At 40.0% G+C, this 19,601-nt stretch overlaps 1 protein-coding gene across 1 annotated transcript; it reads left to right on the top strand.

Annotated features, from left to right (window-relative positions):
* The first annotated feature begins 1,026 nt into the window (after positions 1-1,026).
* slc17a6b (solute carrier family 17 member 6b) lies at positions 1,027-12,865 on the top strand. Its single transcript, XM_028401230.1, has 12 exons — positions 1,027-1,261; positions 2,508-2,763; positions 3,492-3,610; positions 5,152-5,266; positions 6,213-6,300; positions 6,385-6,471; positions 6,839-6,981; positions 7,066-7,215; positions 7,886-8,018; positions 8,347-8,457; positions 9,287-9,414; positions 9,652-12,865. The coding sequence occupies exons 1-12, from the start codon at positions 1,188-1,190 to the stop codon at positions 9,991-9,993; spliced, it is 1,746 nt and encodes a 581-aa protein (XP_028257031.1). The 5' UTR covers positions 1,027-1,187; the 3' UTR covers positions 9,994-12,865.
* Positions 12,866-19,601: the final 6,736 nt, after the last annotated feature.

Below are 19,601 nucleotides of genomic sequence, written 5' to 3'. Positions count from 1 at the left end.
AAAGAAAGGCACGCTTGCTTTTCTTAAATCTCTTTTAAAACATCTTCATCAAACAAATACATTTTATTCTTATTGTTATTATTATCATTATTGTTTGTAATTTGATTAACACAGCCTGCACGACTCTATGTATTTCTTATTGTGCTGTATGTTGTTTATTTTCAGAAATGTGCTTGAAAGACAAAATGCTCATGCTTCTGTGGTAAGATGTGGTTGTCGGGAGGATGGAAAGATGGGAGACGCTTAAATTATTGATGAATTCCTACATCAGGAAGAGAAGATTGTGCGGCGGGGTTGGGGGGGGGGGGGCTAGGAGAGGAGGGGTAGGATTTTTTCATAGCACCGCCCTCAGGAGAAGTGCAGCTTTCATATCTGGGGTTACTGTCTTTATTTCGGTGCGTTCTTTACGCATAAAACCCAAAAATTATAACATATACAATCGAAATCCAGTTTTGCTTTGTCTCAAATCATTTAGACAGCAAAATAAAGTAATGAATTAAGCTGTAAACGTTTTCTATCTTTTCTGTTATATTATACTCACGTATTCCGAAAAACGGACTCATAATTAAGTCCGATAATGTGGCATTTTTGGTCTGACCTTCTTTTGCACTGAGCAGCTGGCCAGATGTTGGACGTGGAGCTGCTGTCGCTGACCTCGGTGCTGAACACGACGTCAGATGAACCTGCGCTCACCACAGGAGACACGATACAGCCTCACTCCCTCTTTGATTTATTGAAGCCACTCCAAACACCCACTTCTGCGTTCTGAACTTTGACTCGTATATATATTTTTTTATTTTTTTCCTGTCATTAGCTCTCTTTCGTTTTATTGCGAGCACAGATCCATATCTCTCTACGATCCGCTGCCTATCGATTTCACTCGTCGTGATGGCACTTGGCTACTGTACGCCAGGCAGGAGATGAGTTGGTGGTGGATGAGGGCGCGCAGCTCGTTTGATTTCCCCCCTCTCTCTTTTTTTTTTTACGCGAATGTGTTTTCACTTTAGCACTTCGGCGCTGAGAATTTGATTCGTTTGCTGGATCGTCGCCTCTCTGGGCTCAGATTTCTTACAACTTCGTTTGTTGTTTTTCGGTGTAACCGCAGCGGTCGGCCATCCTGCGCTCTAACATGACGCATAAGCAGTAAAATAATATTAAGAAAACGGGCCTACACACAGAAACTGGAAATGGAGTCCGTGAAGACGAAAGCCGCGGCTGGGATGAAGGAATTCGCGGGGAAGACCCTGGGCCATGTGTACAAGTAAGGACAGACTTTTTTTTCCTCTATTGTGGGAATTACCTGGTGATTATTTGCGTGCTGGATTTTATCCAGACACGACTGTGCGTGTGTGTGTGTGTGTCCACGGGCCACCTAAAACTGTTTTACAACTTACAGAGATGTCTAGTCACGCCTCTAGACGTGAGAAGAAAATTATGTAATCAAATGTGCGTGTGTGTGCGTGCGTGCGTGTGTTGGCAAGGGTTTGGATGCCACTGGATCCTTATGCAGGGGCCTGCACATGAATCTCATTGGCAGACAGGTTACACAGGATGCGAGGGCCACGCGCAAAAAATTGGGGGGATTCATTCACAATTTGTAATTCATATCATATCATATCTGAAAGCAGTGACGCACCAAGTGATAGACCAACCAAAGCACACGCGTTTATAACCAGGACTCTGCTATCTTTTACATATTTTATGCTGTTGTTGAATAAACACATTTTAAACGCATTTTAGTCTTGTTTAGGTAAATGCTGCTCCCTGTTAATTCATCCTGTATTCCAGATTTAGTGCGGCATTGGTTGTGTTACATTTGTCTAAAATGTTGAAGAGAAAAAGCAGAATTAGCTCTTCTATCTTCTGAGGCGTTGCCTACAAAAAGCAGGCCTTTAATTTTATTGTAGGTTATTTCGTTTACCTAGTTTAAATTAGTCTGAATTGATGGATGTGGTTTAGTTTTGTGCATTTAGATGTTTAGATTTCTCATCATTTTCCAGTCAAATTTCTGATGTTCCTGGAAAGAAAAAAAACAGTCTGAGGAAAGCCCACAGACACAGTGTGTGTGTGTGTGTGTGTGTGTCTGCAAGCCGGAGCTGCTGCTCTGTCTCTGAATGCTAATGAGTGTGAAAGTGAGCGCGCTGCTGCAATGCGGTACAGTCAGGGACAAGCTGCTCTGTTTTCATCTCTATGCTGAACTTAGTTTTATATTTTTATAAAGACCAACAGCTGATGAATGTACGTTGGCCTTTATATTTCTTTTTTGTTTTTTGGGGGGTCAACTGACCTGAATCTTGTCCTTTCCATTAAGAAAATACAGTAGAGGAGCCTCACCATCCAGATTTACCCAAGCTCCACGCCCATTATAAAAACTATGGAAACAAAATGGCCTACTGTAAACTATGTTTATTTAAACATTTATTTTTCAGCACAATCACCACATATTTGTAATGTTGATTTTCTCATGGGGCTGAGTAGACAGTACTATCCTCACCTGGCTGTTGCAGGGTGATGGAGAGGAGGCAGAAAACCGGGGAGGTGATCGAGCTGACGGAGGATGGGAGGCCACGGGAGGCCGCGGAGAAGAAACCCCCGCTGTGCAACTGCACGTGCTTCGGCTTGCCTCAACGCTACATCATCGCCATCATGAGCGGCCTGGGTTTCTGCATCTCCTTCGGTATCAGATGTAACCTGGGCGTGGCCATAGTGGGCATGGTCAACAACAGCACCATCCACCAGAACGGCAAGATCATCATTAAAGAGGTGTGGCAAAACGCAGAAAGCACGTTAATGAAGGCGGATTGCGTGCCACAAGACGCAGGACACCTGATTCTGATTTTGTCTGCAAAGAGAGGGGAAAAAAATGGGAAAAATGAATTACTCTGTGTGTGACTATGAGGCCTACTGCTCCCATATAAGACCATTAAACCATTTAAAAAAACTAAAAGCAGTTCTAAAAATCATGATCGATGAGCCCTCTCCATATTAAAGAGAGAGAGATTTGTGCGCCATTTTTAACAGGTACCTGCATATTTTAAAGTGAGCTGATCCTGTTTAGGTTATGATGACAATCAATCATTATTGTGGCCATACTTCTGAGCATATTAAGTATGTTTATTATTATTTGTTTATTTTGGTTTTAAATTTCATCATGTAGAAATGTAGCGTCTAAGCAGGAATTTATTTAAAAACGCGCATTTTAACAAAAGCCAAATTCGTGCAAATGACACACATATTTAAAAGTAGGCCTCATCTAGGCATCTATGCAGCAGTTTGATTATTTATGTATGTATTCTGATACAGCAATAAACACAGGGGATCAGATCAAGGTCACCAAATTCAAATAAACGTGGCAGGCCTTAATTTACACAAAGCCCTTCGTTTGATAAATTCGTTTACTTCTCCATTAAAAGCAATAGATACTCGTTTAATGTCACCTTTTTTGTTCATCGCTTTTGTTCATTTTTTTTCTGTATTTTAATGCTTTCCAGAAAGCCAAGTTCAACTGGGATCCAGAGACAGTGGGAATGATTCACGGATCTTTTTTCTGGGGCTACATCGTGACACAAATCCCGGGAGGATACATATCCTCCCGGCTGGCAGCAAACAGGTAGGCGGCACTGCCACTGAATTACCATAAACGCAGCGCACAGCCGGGATACATTCACTTGGCAACTGAAATATTGAGGTCGCTATGATTCTTGGCTTACTGATGAAAAAAATGACTGAGCAGCTCCCCTGGCGCACTCTCAAAATGTTTGATATATTGATGTATCTGAAACAAAAATCTGCACATGGATACTGGCATGAAATTAAATAAATAAGAACACAGAGCTAAGGCGCCATTATTTCCTCCTGTTTGAGCAGTGAAACGGATGAGCAGCTACAGGCTACATGAAGGCAGCAGTGTGCCGCTCTGAAGTGATGCAGAGCAGTAGGGATACCGGGCTGGCAGGCCCGTGACTCCCGGTGTCAGGGCTTTCTGCCACCTGTTAATGAGCTCCCTGGGGGGAGCCGGGTTTAATCTGTCGCTCTCTCAGGGCATGGAGACCAGACCCGGTCTGGTCGCCAAAGGCTTTAATTCACATGAGCACTGCCAATGCGTCACTCACTATAATGACGTTATGTTACAGACAGTGTAATTATCTGGGACCATCTTTGTAATCGTTATTGGGATAAAAGATAAGGATATGTGCTTATAGCTCAGCAGAGGCCCAAACACATGTTTTAAAAGAAAACATATTCATTATCTACACAATAATTATCGAAAAAATACACAGACTGTAATACAATTACAATTGTAGCTATACCAATTTTAATGTTGGTGCATCCCTGTTTAAATTCTCTCTCCCCCTCTATATCGTTGGCTTCCTATTCTGTTGATTGACACATGAATGTAATCGAACCAATTGGTCTCGTGCCCAACAGTAGTCTCTATCGGATTAGGGCTTGCCCCCCCACGTGCAGATGAGAGGGGCGGGAGGACGTGACAGAAATAAGAACTAGCTCTGTGTTTATGGATGGCCTCGCTTCAGTTCGTCACCTGTTCCCTCACTGGGGAAAAAAGGGCGAAAAAATAAATACAGCACGAAGGCCTTTGTTATTTCTTTCTTTCCATTTTACCTAAAAAAGCCTCATAAACTGCAAGAATTGTCAGTGCTAGCCATTTTTATCAGACTGGGCCTATATTCTTTTTTTAATAACAGATATTTAAGTCTAATATTAATAAACTGTCTTCTTTTCTTACCAGTGTATTAAATTAAAAAATTAAATGTCATTCTTCATGGAAAGAAACATATTTCTTGAATAGTGAAGGCTGTTGCCAAGCGACACAGACGTAAGTGTTAATGGGGCGTTGCTGCTTAATAAAATATTTATTCCTCTGACGTGAAAAAAGCGCGTGTGGTGAAGAACCTATCAGAACCGAGAAGGCGTCTCACACATATACGTGCTCTATGTGACAAATATCTGTGCTTTTTAAAGTAAGATGAAAACTAAATACATTTAGACAACATGATTTCAGTCAAATATTGTAAAATGTACATAAACGTAAAATAAAATTGCCCTCATCTTCATCAATCGAGCTAAAATGTGTTATAATGTTCAGATATGACCAGAAGTGCCAACTGTATCAAATCCTAATGTTTTCAGGGTATTCGGTGGAGCCATTGTCCTCACCTCAACTCTTAACATGTTCATCCCATCGGCTGCACGAGTCCATTATGGGTGTGTCATTTTTGTCAGGATATTACAAGGGCTTGTGGAGGTAAGAAAATGTTAACGGTATATTATAGTGCTTTTTTTCCTACAATAAAATTGTTGCTTGTAGACAAGTATTGCATTGTGCAAGTGTCATATCTGAGGGATGCATTGTTAAAAGGGAAAACACAGAAGAGAGAAATGTGTACCAAATAATCAGCCAGAGGAAACAGAGCAGTATTGATCCAGTCCACTACAGCTGGTCCAGCCTTTTTTTTTTTTACTATCACACTGTGTATAATGGATACACAATAACAAAGTGCTTCTGTTATGCATGAATGAGAAGGAAAATGCTGATATGCTTGAGCACACGATCCTCTGGCTCCATAGTGAAATCCTAGAACTTTGCCTGCTGTGTAATAAATGTTGGCATGTTGATGAAATTTGACCATTGTAGTGGAAAAGCCCAGAAAGCCACTACTACACTATGGTACTGTGTAACAAATTATGATTTTATCAGACATTTCAGGCCTGTCGTCAGATTGTGCTAAAGTCCATGTTTACCAAAGGTCTAATAGCTTAGATGTCAAGAATAAATAACAATTGAATATTTTGTCCTTTACACAGTGACACTGCACTGTGAGAAAGTCCCAGCAAATTGGGTTTTGCATCCGCACAGATTGTTCAAATTAGTGGCTGATGAACATGTAATATCTACAGGCATGCTTTGCTCCATGAACAGCTCATCAGGTCCTCTTTGCTCAAGGCACAGTGTGGTTTGTTCATGGTAATTACAAGGGGGAAAATGTTAATTTTTTTAGCTATGGTATCAAATAGCTGTCAGTCGGATGGAGTACTGAACACTTGTTGACAGCTTTATTGGCAGGAACCATACACAGCAGACAAATGTATGCATATCATACAATGAGTATACAGACTGGCAAGATTTTCAAAACAATAAAGGCTGAAGCTGTGTTTCCATCAGTATCTAGACTGTTGTTGTGTGTTGTCAGGGAGTAACCTACCCAGCCTGTCATGGAATCTGGAGTAAATGGGCTCCTCCACTAGAAAGGAGTCGCCTGGCCACCATCTCATTCTGTGGTAAGCATATTATTATTCCTCACTGTCTTCACTACAAAGTTCACAATGCACATATTGCATGCTAAAATACTGTCTGTCTGACAGGCTCTTATGCTGGTGCTGTGATTGCAATGCCACTGGCTGGGATCTTGGTTCAGTATTCAGGATGGTCCTCAGTGTTCTATGTCTACGGTAAGATGGATAAATAAGAGCATGTATATATGATGCATGTGTGTCATTGGACAACAAGAAGGAAAAGTATAATTATGAGATGAAATGTTGTTAAGCCTCAACAGTTTGACGTAAAGAGTGTCCAGGGAAAGTCAAATGGATTTATCCAGGCAGACTGTGTATTGATTTCCTCCCCCTCGATGTTTTGGTGTGTCAATAAATAACCCCCCTCTGTCTTTCTCTCTGGAGTGGATACAGTTGGCTTTCCCAACTCAGTTTTATTCTCTCAGTCATTTTTGGAAAGATTGGCCTGCAAAAATGTTTGCATGAGCTTACTGCCGAGGTCAAATTAGCTACATCTGTATTTCTGTCTGTCTGTAATACGTAGGGTGCTTTGGCATCTTCTGGTACATGTTCTGGATCCTTGTGTCTTATGAGAGCCCTGCTGAACATCCATCCATCACTGATGAAGAACGCTGCTACATTGAGGAGAGCATTGGAGAGAGTTTCAAGCTAACGGGTCCTGCAGAGGTGAGCGGGTCAATCTGCAGTTGATAAACTATAAAACAATAAATACAAACACCTGCATAAATTCTTTGTCATAATCTGCTTCAGAAATATAAGACACCCTGGAAGAAGTTCTTCACCTCTATGCCTGTCTATGCAATCATTGTGGCCAACTTCTGCAGGAGCTGGACGTTCTACCTGCTGTTGATTAGCCAGCCTGCTTATTTTGAGGAAGTGTTTGGCTTTGAGATCAGCAAGGTGAGCTCAAAACACAAGTCAGTGGACATCTGGCAAACATGCAGCATGAAAGAAGGATCAATGAAAGACAGATCGAATAGGTTATGGAAAAAAAAACAACTGTAGTGTTTTAGAGTCAGATGTTACAAAGCATGTGACATTTAGCCTCACTGTCAGGAATCAATTGTCAGTGCAATTGGTAGCCAGCGGTTCTTTCTGATGTATTGATACATTGCATAATAGGGTACAATCAGTTCACAATGGATGTGAAAGGTTATGTTATTTTAGAAGAATCGTCTGTGTTGCCTATTATACATTAGACATTTTCACACAAAAAGGTGAATCATTTGGAATAGAATTACATTAATATGGCCCATTTCTGTTTTATTATATCAGATATTAAGGTCTGACAAGAGTGAGGCAGGGAATAAGGAATGTGTGACATCAACTTCACCGCCAGTGGAGCCAGAAGTTCACTGCACAACTGTGGCCAAACAAAATTTACAACAATGTTTTTTTTTTCTGTCCTGTGGAAACAGTACCACATTGTTCTTACTATAGAACAATAATCTGTGATAATGTAGGCCTCCATCACAATATATTAATTGATAGTAAATAAAATAAGGAAAAATAAGTACAAGCTTTCTCTAAACTGCAGCTGATTTGGTTGGTTTTGTTTGGGTGGCTGTAGGTTGGCATACTGTCTGCCCTCCCCCACCTGGTGATGACCATCATTGTGCCCTTTGGTGGCCAGCTGGCCGACTACCTGCGCAGCAAGAACATCCTGTCAACTACCACTGTCAGGAAAATCATGAACTGTGGAGGTGAGAACTCTGAGGCGAGGATGAAATGAAACATTTTCACACCTCTCCCTGCACCCTTACTTTCATGGCGTTGGATCCATACTGTCGTTTTTTTGTCTTCACTGCCAGATGGGTTTAAGAGACTTTATATTTTTTCTAAAAATCTATTGGTTCAATTCTTCAGTACACAAGTTGACTCTGACTGATTGTGACATTGATTTCATATCTCTCACTTACGTAATTGAGTGCAGACCGCGTATAACGCTTAATTCAATTGGCCATGATGACCAACAGCCCGTGGGCTTTATGTGTGCTTGTGTGTGTGTGACCTGCTGTCTCTCTCTGCTAGGATTTGGCATGGAAGCCACATTGCTGCTTGTGGTAGGATATTCCCACAGTAAAGGGGTGGCGATCTCCTTCCTGGTGCTGGCAGTGGGATTCAGTGGATTTGCTATATCAGGTCAGTATAAGTAAGCATGCTTGAAGTTAAATCAGAATATAAAGAAATTAAGATGGCGTTTTAGATGTTTGTGGTTGTTTTAAAACACTGTATTATGTGCCAAAAGTCAATTAGCTAACAGGCTAAAAAAAAACTACTTGATTGCGCAATCAATATGTTGACAGTAAAATTGTCTAAAGAAACTTGTTCAGCCAATTAGCCTCGTTTCCATGACTGTTTCTATAAAGTAAGTGCATTGCCTTGCATTTAACCCTTGGGTAAAATAGATCTGTGGACAGAGCCAATTAGCTGCCTCCCTCTTCTCCTCATCATTTTGCTTGATCAGTGTAATGGTAAAACTTTATAAATCTGATATTGCAACATCACTGGTCTTTGCATCCAGCTTTTTTTTTGCCATTTATTCAAGAGACCTGCTGTTTATGCTAATAAAGGATGCAGAGATCAGTGACTGTGCGCAAAATCAGTTTCTTGCCTGTTGTTCTCAAGCTTTTCTCCTGGAGTGTTTAATAATTCAGTGCTAGCTGTCTCGGGGGGATTTGCCAGGCAGGCAGTGTGCAGCAGCTCACAAGGACACTTACTCATTCAGCCAGGCAAAGTGGAGGGGGAGGAGGAGCAGGATGTGTGGCGAGTTGATGCCTGTTTCTGCAACAAGATGGTTACCATTTGTAGTGCCTTTGTCTACAACTGTGTCCTTCTGTTGCTTATATTCACCTACATACATACTGTCATGCTGTCCCCTTTAGTGCAGAATCTAAATCTGGTTAACAGGCGCTGCTCTGCTTGCCAAACATCAGAAATGGTTTAATCAGTTTTTCATTCGTCCCATCAGGCTTTAACGTTAACCACCTGGATATTGCTCCACGTTATGCCAGTATCCTAATGGGCATCTCCAATGGTGTGGGTACCCTGTCTGGGATGGTGTGCCCACTGATTGTTGGTGCTATGACAAAGAACAAGGTAAGGCCTATTCCTCCAAACATGATAGCATTAAAGATTCAATCATTTTCTATGTGAAAGAAGTTACAATGTCCAAGGATAATGACGTAACACACATTTAGCTGGAGGTTTACAGAAAGTAACAATTGTGATGCTTGGAAGCGTCACATTTCCTCACCTGCTAACCTAAAATCTTTTTTTATATAAACAACATGAAATTGGTAATGATGCCGACGTTGTATTGCTTTCCCCATTTAGACACGGGAGGAGTGGCAGTATGTGTTCCTGATAGCTTCTCTGGTGCATTACGGGGGCGTGATCTTCTATGGGCTCTTTGCATCGGGAGAAAAACAGCCCTGGGCCGACCCAGAACTGACCAGCGAGGAGAAGTGTGGCTTCATCGATGAGGACGAGCTAGCAGAAGAAACAGGCGACATCACTCAGAGTTACGGTGCTTTTGGTGGTCCGGCTAAGACATACGGCGCGACAACGCAGGTGAACGGAGGGTGGGCTGCCAGCTGGGAGAAAACGGAGGAGTACGTCCAAGAAGAAGCACAAGGAGGAGGCTATGGATACAGGCAGGATGACGGATACTCCTAGACCAAACACGCATTCACCAACACATGAGTAGACTTATTTTGCTGAGTGTGCATCAGTTTTAGTCATAAAAATATCAACAAATGAGAAAAGCTACAATCCATTGTTGTATTGTTTGCACAAAAAAGATCTAAAAAAATATCAAGTTAATGTAAAATTATTAAACATTAAAAAATCTAAAATATTTGATTAATAGAGGTGTAACATATCAAATTGGCAGTCTGTAAATGTATTATTATGCATATTGGTAATAGATATATTTATTTGGAGTGCAATTGTGTGTACATTTTCATACCATCTGCCGAGGCTTCCTGATCGTACTGAAGCCTGTAGGATGACATAGAAGCTGCCCATCAGAACTGACCCCTTATCTATTAAATTAACAGTACAGTTCAATGTCCTAGAGGCCAGCCATTTCAGTGTATACATGTCACTGCACAGCATTGTGAGCAAAGTAGACACTCTGTAGATTGTACTGTAACTCTCCTGAATGCACTCAAGATTAGTGTGTCCTTTAAATGCACAATATGGTTATTTTTGTTTTTTCATCACTGGCTTCTCTCTGTGTGTGTAAATCTTAGTCCTGAATATGTAAGTGACTACATGGTGTGGAGATTTTGCTAAGTAGCATAACAACGCGTGATGACCGTCTGGTTATACACATAAAAAGGTCAAAAATGTCTGTCAGATGATTGATACCTGTAATCCACTTCGTAACTGTGTTGGATTTGAGGATCTGTTTTTCTTTGCAGCCCAACACATCTCAGCAGTGTAGTGCAGGACTAAACCCATTCTTATTAATATAATACGGAAAAAGTCTAGTTGTACCAATGCATTGGTCTCAAAAAAAGATATTATAGATAAATTATAATAACTATAGTTCATGCTAGAGTACAATATTAAGGGTTTGTGCAATGCTTTGTGGACAAACCAAAATCAGTATGATAGTCCATTACTATAATAGAACAGTTTATGAAAAAGAATAATAATATTTATAAATGTTAATACATAATGTTTATAGCTATAACTACGTTATATGTCTATGTTTGTCACTCAACAACTCAGTATAGTGACAATACAATCCTCAAACACATATTGTGCATCTGTGCTATTCTCACTGGGTCTTAAGGCCAAAAAAATTTACATGTGAATACCAAAGGAAGAGGAACTTAAAAAGCCAGCTCTTAAGAATTACAGCCCACTTAAAAATAGTGAAAATAGCAATATTGTGGTAGAAGAGAAAGATGATATGTTTTCTGGGCATTTTAAACAACAATCTAAACCTGTAAGACTAGCACAGCTTCCAATTTCACACCAGTGAGAATAGCATTGTTGTTTGAAGCAATAGAAAGACTGGGCTTCAAAACCTAAAGTAAGATGTAAGTAAGTAACAAGTGAAAATGGCAGTGTAGCCAAATAAAAACAAATGAGGGAAGCACTGTAGCCATGTTAGAATAGTTTCATCATTTTAAGTGGTAAACAATACAACTATATGCGTTTTCCAGGTATTTAAAACTAAAGGGAAATGTCAGCTAGTAAGTGAGAACAGCACGGTCATTAAAATAAAGAAAAATACTGAGATGGGTTTTATGGGTAAAACTAAAGAGTCAACCAGTTAGACTAGCACTATTGCTTACAGTGAGAAAAGACAGACACAATAGGTGTTCTGAACATTGAAAATTAAAAACTTAAATGGTGAAATAACAGTAAAGCACCTGGATGTTTACACGTATGTACACTACACATAAAAGTCGCCAAAAGAGAAGAGTTCTATTTCAAGTTACAGAGGAGATATGGTGGGAGGGGAATTCATTTGTGAGAGCCATTTGGATATTTGTCTAATTCTACTACAGAATGGGAGTGAGATGAGGCGTTTAAGGAAGGAGGACCTGCCCTTATTCATTAAAAAAAAAAAATCTGCTTGTGAAAGTGTTTTAGCCTTCTAAAAAGAACAAACAACACCGACCAGAACCACATGTTTGTCTTCATTCTGCACTCACACTGGCAAGGTCTGAAGGGGGCCAAGTTTCTTTATGTTGTCACTGTGTCTGTGGAGACCTCAAGTCAGCACTTCACAATGTAGACGTGTGTGTGGATGTGTATTTATGCATGGAACAATGTGGAATTTGTAGTATGTCCCTTTTTTTAATGTTTCTGTTTCTTTTAAACTTTGCCGTTTTTGTCTCAGAAACTGTTACTGATGCTTCAATTTCTTTGCACAATTTACCAAAGGAGGAACACAGAGCTGGGTTTTAGCTGGAAGTCTGATTATTTTGAAGGAAGCACAGACCATCAGCAGCGAGGTTCCAGTATTTTGGACCTGCCATGTGCAGGTGGCACCAAACATCACTCAGTGTACAAAGCAATAAATCCATAGTAACAGTTCTGGTCAAACCACATGAACAGTCATTATGTAACTGTTTTTATGCATTTGTTCAAAAGTCGTGTTTTTTGTGATAACAAATGTAGAAAAAAAACACTTGTAAAGAAGAAAAAATAGAAATACTTGTATAAAAATATAGTAATAGAGTCCAGCACAAACATCTTTGGCAACAAGTAAGTGCAAGGATTTTGTGACTGGGCTGCTCACCAGATGAGAATGATACAGGAGCTCTGCCTGAAAGCGGTTGCTCTTCTTGTTTGTGTGTCTTGTTTTTTAGGTGTGGTCCACACTGACAGTGTGCTGTTGTTCCTTCCGCTCTCTCTGTCTATTGCTTTCTCTCACTCCGTCTCTCTCTTTCCTGAGCATTTAGTTGGATTAATGTCTTTCATTCAGTGGCTGGACCCCCATTGCCCTAATTAACCACATGTACACCCCCACCCCTCCCACACCCCCACCCCTTCCGCACAGCTACCCTTACAACTCAGATTTTATTGCCACAATATACATTGACATTAAGGATGAAATCCAAATGTGTGATTTTGAAAAGTGACAAATGTGCAACCTGAAATAGTGAGAAGTTTTCCTGTTTTTGTGCCTCTGAAGTTACAGTGTGATTCTATGGCTTCTGTTGCTGTGTAAATTGAGAGGTTTGTTGATGTCAAAATGAAATACTCTATATCTTTTTTTGATATAAAAAAAGAAACAAATCTGAGTGTGTCCTGAGTATTTGTGCTGGCAACAAAGAAGAGAATATAAGTCAGTTAATGATACACGTGTTGTTTTATGACAAAGTGATTTTGGCTGTTTCTCTCTTTCTTCTCTACCATTTCCTGAAGCTTCTTCGGCTGCCAAATGTCACTAAATGTTTCATTTTCCAGACACAAAAATCAGTTCAGACCTAATTTCAATAAATCGGGTTGATAACTGAGGAACATTTTGAAATACATGGGGGAAAACTATTGGCAAACACTATTACATGTATTACATTATGGATGACAAAGAAGACTAGTTGGGAGTATTTGCAATTAGCATTCTGCCATATTGTTTAATCATCTTTTAATTTAAAGAATATTGCAACTACTGAAAAAGCACAGCCAGTTCATCAGATGCTCATACAATATTTATAAGACACACGTGCATAGTCAATACATATTATTATCATTATTTAAAAGTTTAACTGGTGAGTTCAATGTCTCCACTTTGTGAAGTTTAGGGCTTTAAATCCTAGGTAAGGGGATGTATGTGAGGGGGATTTGTATATTAATCAGGTTTTCTGTTGACAGACTTCGTCAGTGTTGGCCCTGTGAGGACACCTTTAACTACGGCCATCTGATGTACTGGCACATTTTTTGTTGTTGTGGATTTCACAACAATTACAATTTTTTAACAATAAAAAGAGAATAAAAGGATCATTTTAATTAAGCTAACAATGGGGCCTTTTTTGCATTTTTATTAGGCTTACTTTCTTTGGCCACTGTAACATCTATGTTCATGCAAAGGAGATCTTTTTATTTATAAAGATAAATATAAAAAAAACATTCTGGTTTGATTCCAAATAAAGACAATATTCCATTCATGTTAATGATGTTTATATGGCTAATAAATTTGAATACTCAATCAATGTTTCTGAGCTGCAATCAACCACAATTGTTTTTTTTCTTGTGAATATGCTTTAATGTGGATTACCAGGCAAAAATTACTACAATGGTTTTATTTATACACTTAGTGGAAAAAAACTCTTAAAATATCAGTATAGTAGGTTTTTTATTAAACAGAGATTTAGCAGTTCCACCAAGGCCACAGGAAGTGCACCGTTAATGGCCGTCCTCCTTCCCCCTCTGTGAAATCAATAGGGTCAGTCCCCAGTGTTCGCCTGGACCTATTGACTGTTCTAACCTCTTAATGGAGATGAGAGGGAGGAGAAGCACTTATTGAGCTATTTGGAGGTGTTATTTCGCCTTAAGAGCTAACTTCGACCTCTACCCACAAATCTTCCGCATACAGTACTTAGATGACGAGATCCAACTAAACAAAACAAACCAAAAAACACTTAAGCTGCAGCATAGATAAATAACGTAAGAATAAATATTTTATATTCTAATCAAAATCAGCCTCATCCTCTTGCATGTGCATCATTTCTCTATGGTTTCTCCTGCTCCTATAAGCAGCCCTGCAAGTCAGCATGAAGCTATTAAGTCTGTGATACGCATGTGAAAACCCGTCAGATGACACATATTCTGTCATTCTGCAAACTTTTATTGGGCTGAAGGCAGGAAACAAAGTCATTTTAATGATACAAAGATGGGTCAAATGCCCTCTTAATTCAAAATACAATCAGGCATGATAGAATATTTGGGTTTTTCATTGGCCTACTAGATCTGATAAATTGAGATATAATACATAATTCTTTTTAGGTGCCTACTAAACAGTATTTTAGAGTGGGTATTAGAGCGGGAACACAGCCTACATTGGAAATTTCTCATGGCCCGATGCTAATCGGTAGCAATAAGTGCAACTTTCATCACATCAAAAGATGCCCTAATAAAGAGGTATTTGCGTATATTTTTAGATATTTATTCTACTCAAGGAAAAAAAATGCACAAATTTGAACCTAAAAGCAAAATGCAAAATGGATCATTCTAAAGCATTTTGTTACATCCACTTTCTTAATTATATGGTATTAATATTAGAGCTCATGAACAGATGCAAAAACACATCTGTATCCTAGAATATGTTTTTGAGTACAAACTATCATCTGATTAATATAAACAAGGAGATGTTATTGCATAAGACAGCATTTTCTCTTTTAATTAATGGAAATATTCCCATATCTTGTTTTCACAGCAGAGTCATTTGTGAAGAAGGAAAGTTTCTCTGTGTTCACATGTGTGCAACGTGTGTATATAAATGCTGTACCCAGTATAGCGAGACCATAAGCCAATAAGGTTCAATGTGTAGCTGATGCAAGTGCGATATAGAAACATGAATCATCCAGCTTGAATACACCGCAATTGCTATTTGATACTAGATTTTCCATTTGTTTAATGTGTTTGTATGTACACACCAGTGATATAACAGTAGCCGTATCAAATATAAGCAAACTCCTATATAATTTTTAACTTGTATATATGCTCATTGGAAAACTCAGTGTTCATCTTCAAAGATTTTTTTTTTGTATGGACCGCTGCACTCTGTATTAGTGAGGGAAAATTCAGACCACATCCTCTTTCAGTACAACACTGACGTCAAACAACTCTGCAGGAGCTCTCAAAAGCCCAAGGTGACACAAAGATCAGTGTGTGATTGATGCACAACTTCAGGATCAGATGGTCTGTGTGTGTGTGTGTGTGTGTGTGTGTCATCCTGGCTCAGCTCTCTGCTTGAGTTAAGTTGACAGGCTCAATAAACGTGTCACCAGTCACGCCTAAATAGTATTTTCTCACAATCAACCAACCTGAACCTTCCTCCCCTTCAAGTACAAGTGAGGGAGGTGACCCATAACCCTTTGTGACCACCAATCCACCAATTACAAAATAAATAAATCACTGAAAAGGTTTGAAAAAAGGTTTTCTGTCTGCATGCTGATGCAAGTGTTGTGCAGAATCACGCCATCCCCCATCTCTTGAAATGTTCTTTTTTTATTGTTTCACTTGCATCATATATATATATATAATTACAGCATGTGGGCGGGTGTGTCTGACAGCATGGATGCTAAACTGAGAGAATGAGTGCGCATATGTTCATCATCTTAAATGGCTGTCGAAATGTGGGTGGGGGCAGGTGCTGCCTTGGCCTCACGGGACCTTGGGATGGGGTGTAGGGGGAGGTCTAAGAGGAGTGGAAGCCAAAATCACTCTTTAATGACTCGGAGGGCTGTGTGCATGTTGTGTTCAGACCCCTGAGATCATGTGTGGCACATAAATAAGCTCCCGATTTGCACAATGTGCCTCCAGCGCCTGTGAGCAGCTCACAGGATGATGAAAAACTATTTCTTTAGATGAGATATTGATTTGGGACCAAGCAAGATACAACACTACAAATCACAAAGCATTATATAGCATATATTTGAAGAGCTTATGGTGTGAATATAATGACAAACCAAAAAAAAGTTTTGAGTTAAAACAGTAAAACAACTTAAAGCAGCCTCTCTTGCTTTCTGTAGTCACACACATCCACATGTGAGCTGTCCATGGTGCTCAATGAAGGATCATTGCATAAGGCAACCACAGGGTGTGTTCAGCAACCTGCACATAGACATGCATTATGCAGACATAAAACTATATGGAACGGCATTCAAAACCTCAAAACATTCCTCTTCTATAAGCTGCAGTTCTATACAAACACACATTCACAGTAGACTCTGCATCAGCAGCGATTGGTTTCGAAAACAGCGGTAAGATCCTCCTCCTGCATGGGTCAGAACGCATGATTGGTTGCACATGCCAGCCTTTAGCACTAACAACACAGCTAGTATATATTTAGCTGGTTACCCCACCTCTCACCTCCACCAACCCCCTTTTTTCCCCCCTCCCATGCCTTTCACCACCTTGTCGGGAAGTGCGTCATCAGCTTGTCAAGGGGGAGCCTCTGGGGCGAGGCACTAATATTAGGAAGTCAGAAACTCTCCTTTAACATCATGCACACACATGCACAAACAGAAAGACACAAAACACAGCTGTGTGATGCAAGATTACATGCACCGACTGTGCAGAGGCAGATTGCAAAGTATTTCATGTATTGTTTTTCCTTCTCTTTTTTTACCGTAAAAGGCTGCACCACTTTCTGACCTCTATTGTTTGTTATGCATTCAACAGTAGAATTTTTTTTACAGAAACCTTTAGAAAAATGCTGATTTGTGACATAGTTGTTTAGCAAAATATGTTTTAAATTATCTTAAAGAGCTACTGCCAGTTTTTCTTCTCCTTGTTGTGAAATAATATTTGGACAGAAACAGAAAGCAGAGCAGTTTTTCAGTGTGAGCTCAATAGAGGATAGGAGCAGCGGGTGAATAGAGCAGAAAGGGAAATGGAGGAGGGCATTTTCTCCCTCAATGAATGCAGCTAAGGTACCTGGATTAAAGTGTGTGTGCCTGTGCACGGACATGCATGATCTGTAGCTTCTTATTCAGACTTGCCTCTTAGTGTGCCATCACCAGATGGGAGCTAGCAGTAGATGTGTGTGTGTGTCTGGCTTAGGAGGAGGAGGAGAAGGGGGGTATTTCCCAAAACCCAAGCATCAGGCCTCCTTTTGTCCTCTTGCCTGTCACCGATGGCTTCACAGTGGGGTAACAAACACGCTCCAAATCTCATTAAAAAGTGAGAAGTGAGGAGGGGGAGGGCTTTCATATCTAATAGGTTTGCTGGAAACATAAAAGAAATGTTGTAGAAGCTATGTGATTTAAAACTGATTTGGTGTTCATATTAAAAATATTCAGCATAACCTTATAGGCTATAGAGATACACATAACTTGTAGGTCTATGCTCCATTGATGCTGTATTGATTTCAAGCTGTCACCAATTCTTGTTCATCTGATTTCATTAGTTACACTGATGTGACATATCAGATAGAGAGGTCTTACAAAGAGGGATAACACAAGGACAACACCATCACTGCCTGCCCTTTTGTTCTGCATTTAGAGAGCCGGCTCAGCAAACACTGCTCAATGCAGTAAGCAGACCACCCTCTGTCCATTTTCACTTATGTTAAGAACTCTGACAAAAACATGTTAAACAATCTCAATCTTTAAAGCAGGTCTTTTATTATCTCATGCTCATGCATTTACTATAATTGCCAGTATGAATGGCTTAACATCAAGCCCCTTTCTGTACACCCTGCAATTTACCCATTACTTAGAAATTGCTTTAAAATTGCCTGCAATTACTTCTCATTTACAAGAGGCACCACACAATTGCTCCTCAATTGAAAAACAAAATCCAAACAGCCTCTCATTTCACTCTTCGTTACCGACTTCCTGCAGACATGTTTAATGAGAATTTGGGCAGATCGCACATTTGCATTCATCTAATGGATTTTTTTTTTTTCTCTTCTGTGTCGCCGCAGTGATAAAATATTGATGCACGGTACCTTTAAGAGCCGAGAGCCTGTGAGAGCAGACACCTTGGGATGAGTGTGTGGGAGAGAAGGGACAGACAATAAACAAAACACACAGAGGAGAAGCTGCCTCTGATATTTCAGCTGAAAAGATCACGGAATAAATGTGCAGCTTGATATTTCATGACAACAGAGCTGAGGCTACAACTAGTTTTATGTCACAAGTGGGAATATTACACCAAAACTGATTACATTTTATTGTAGTTTCAGGCTGCATATTGACAAGGAAACTAACCAAGGAAACAAAATCATAACATTTTCAAATACAACTCAGCTAAAGAAATACAAATAATTTTTTTGTTCTACTTTTAGTAATAACACTACAGAGGTGAGTCCAACACTCTACCTTTGTGTCCCTTTTCAGCACATCCTGCTGAAACATCTACAAAAGCTTTACCTCCTACAAGCTTTAGATTGACACAATATCAATCACACGACTAGATAAAACCTTTCAGACTAAAGGCTGTAGAAAGGAGTCTGATGAAAAGGATAAGATAATGTCATGATCTTTCTTTCATCATATCAGCTTCCTTTGTTATCTGCTCTCTCCTCCTCCTCCCTCATGCTTCTCACTCTGTCACTGCTGCATGGTGACTCAGACACTGCAGAGATGCTACATCTGAATGATGTACTGGATGAGTCACACCGCTCGGACACTGTCCACCTTTGAAAAGTTTTTCTGCACACACACACGCATACACACATGTGCCACTTAAACACACAGAGGCAGGTTATAACCACTAAACTGCTGCACTAACATATTAACTCAAAGTTTTCCAGATTTGGCTGAGCTGTCATGATGGACATATTAAACACAGACTCACCTCAGCACCTATTGTATTGTACTGTAAACAAACAAGCTGATTTTAATGGCATTCCCTTCACACTGTCCGGACCACTGCTGCACAAGTAGCTTGTACACACAGTAAATCTGTCAATCCACTGCTCCGCAGAGGGGCAACATTTATGTTCATCCCCTCACTCTCTACGTCCATCTGTCAGTCTCTCTCCCTGCTGCTCAAACAAGAGTCTACAGACTTGGCATTACACACCTTATTCTCTGCCCTACACACAATCTTAAACACATGCAAGACTTTGCAGCCTAGTCAAGTGCAAC

Source organism: Parambassis ranga, chromosome 3 (genome assembly GCF_900634625.1).
Source record: "Parambassis ranga chromosome 3, fParRan2.1, whole genome shotgun sequence".
Taxonomy (NCBI): Eukaryota; Metazoa; Chordata; class Actinopteri; family Ambassidae; genus Parambassis; species Parambassis ranga.
This window is presented reverse-complemented; position numbering and strand designations above follow the sequence as displayed.

What these genes read in the sequence shown, in the direction of transcription:
- slc17a6b (XM_028401230.1), top strand. Translation starts at nt 1,188, where the DNA reads ATGGAGTCCGTGAAGACGAAAGCCGCGGCTGGGATGAAGGAATTCGCG. An exon ending in GCAAGATCATCATTAAAGAG is followed by an intron (nt 2,764 to 3,491) that starts GTGTGGCAAAAC and finishes AATGCTTTCCAG; the next exon opens with AAAGCCAAGTTCAACTGGGA. An exon ending in TATTACAAGGGCTTGTGGAG is followed by an intron (nt 5,267 to 6,212) that starts GTAAGAAAATGT and finishes GTGTGTTGTCAG; the next exon opens with GGAGTAACCTACCCAGCCTG.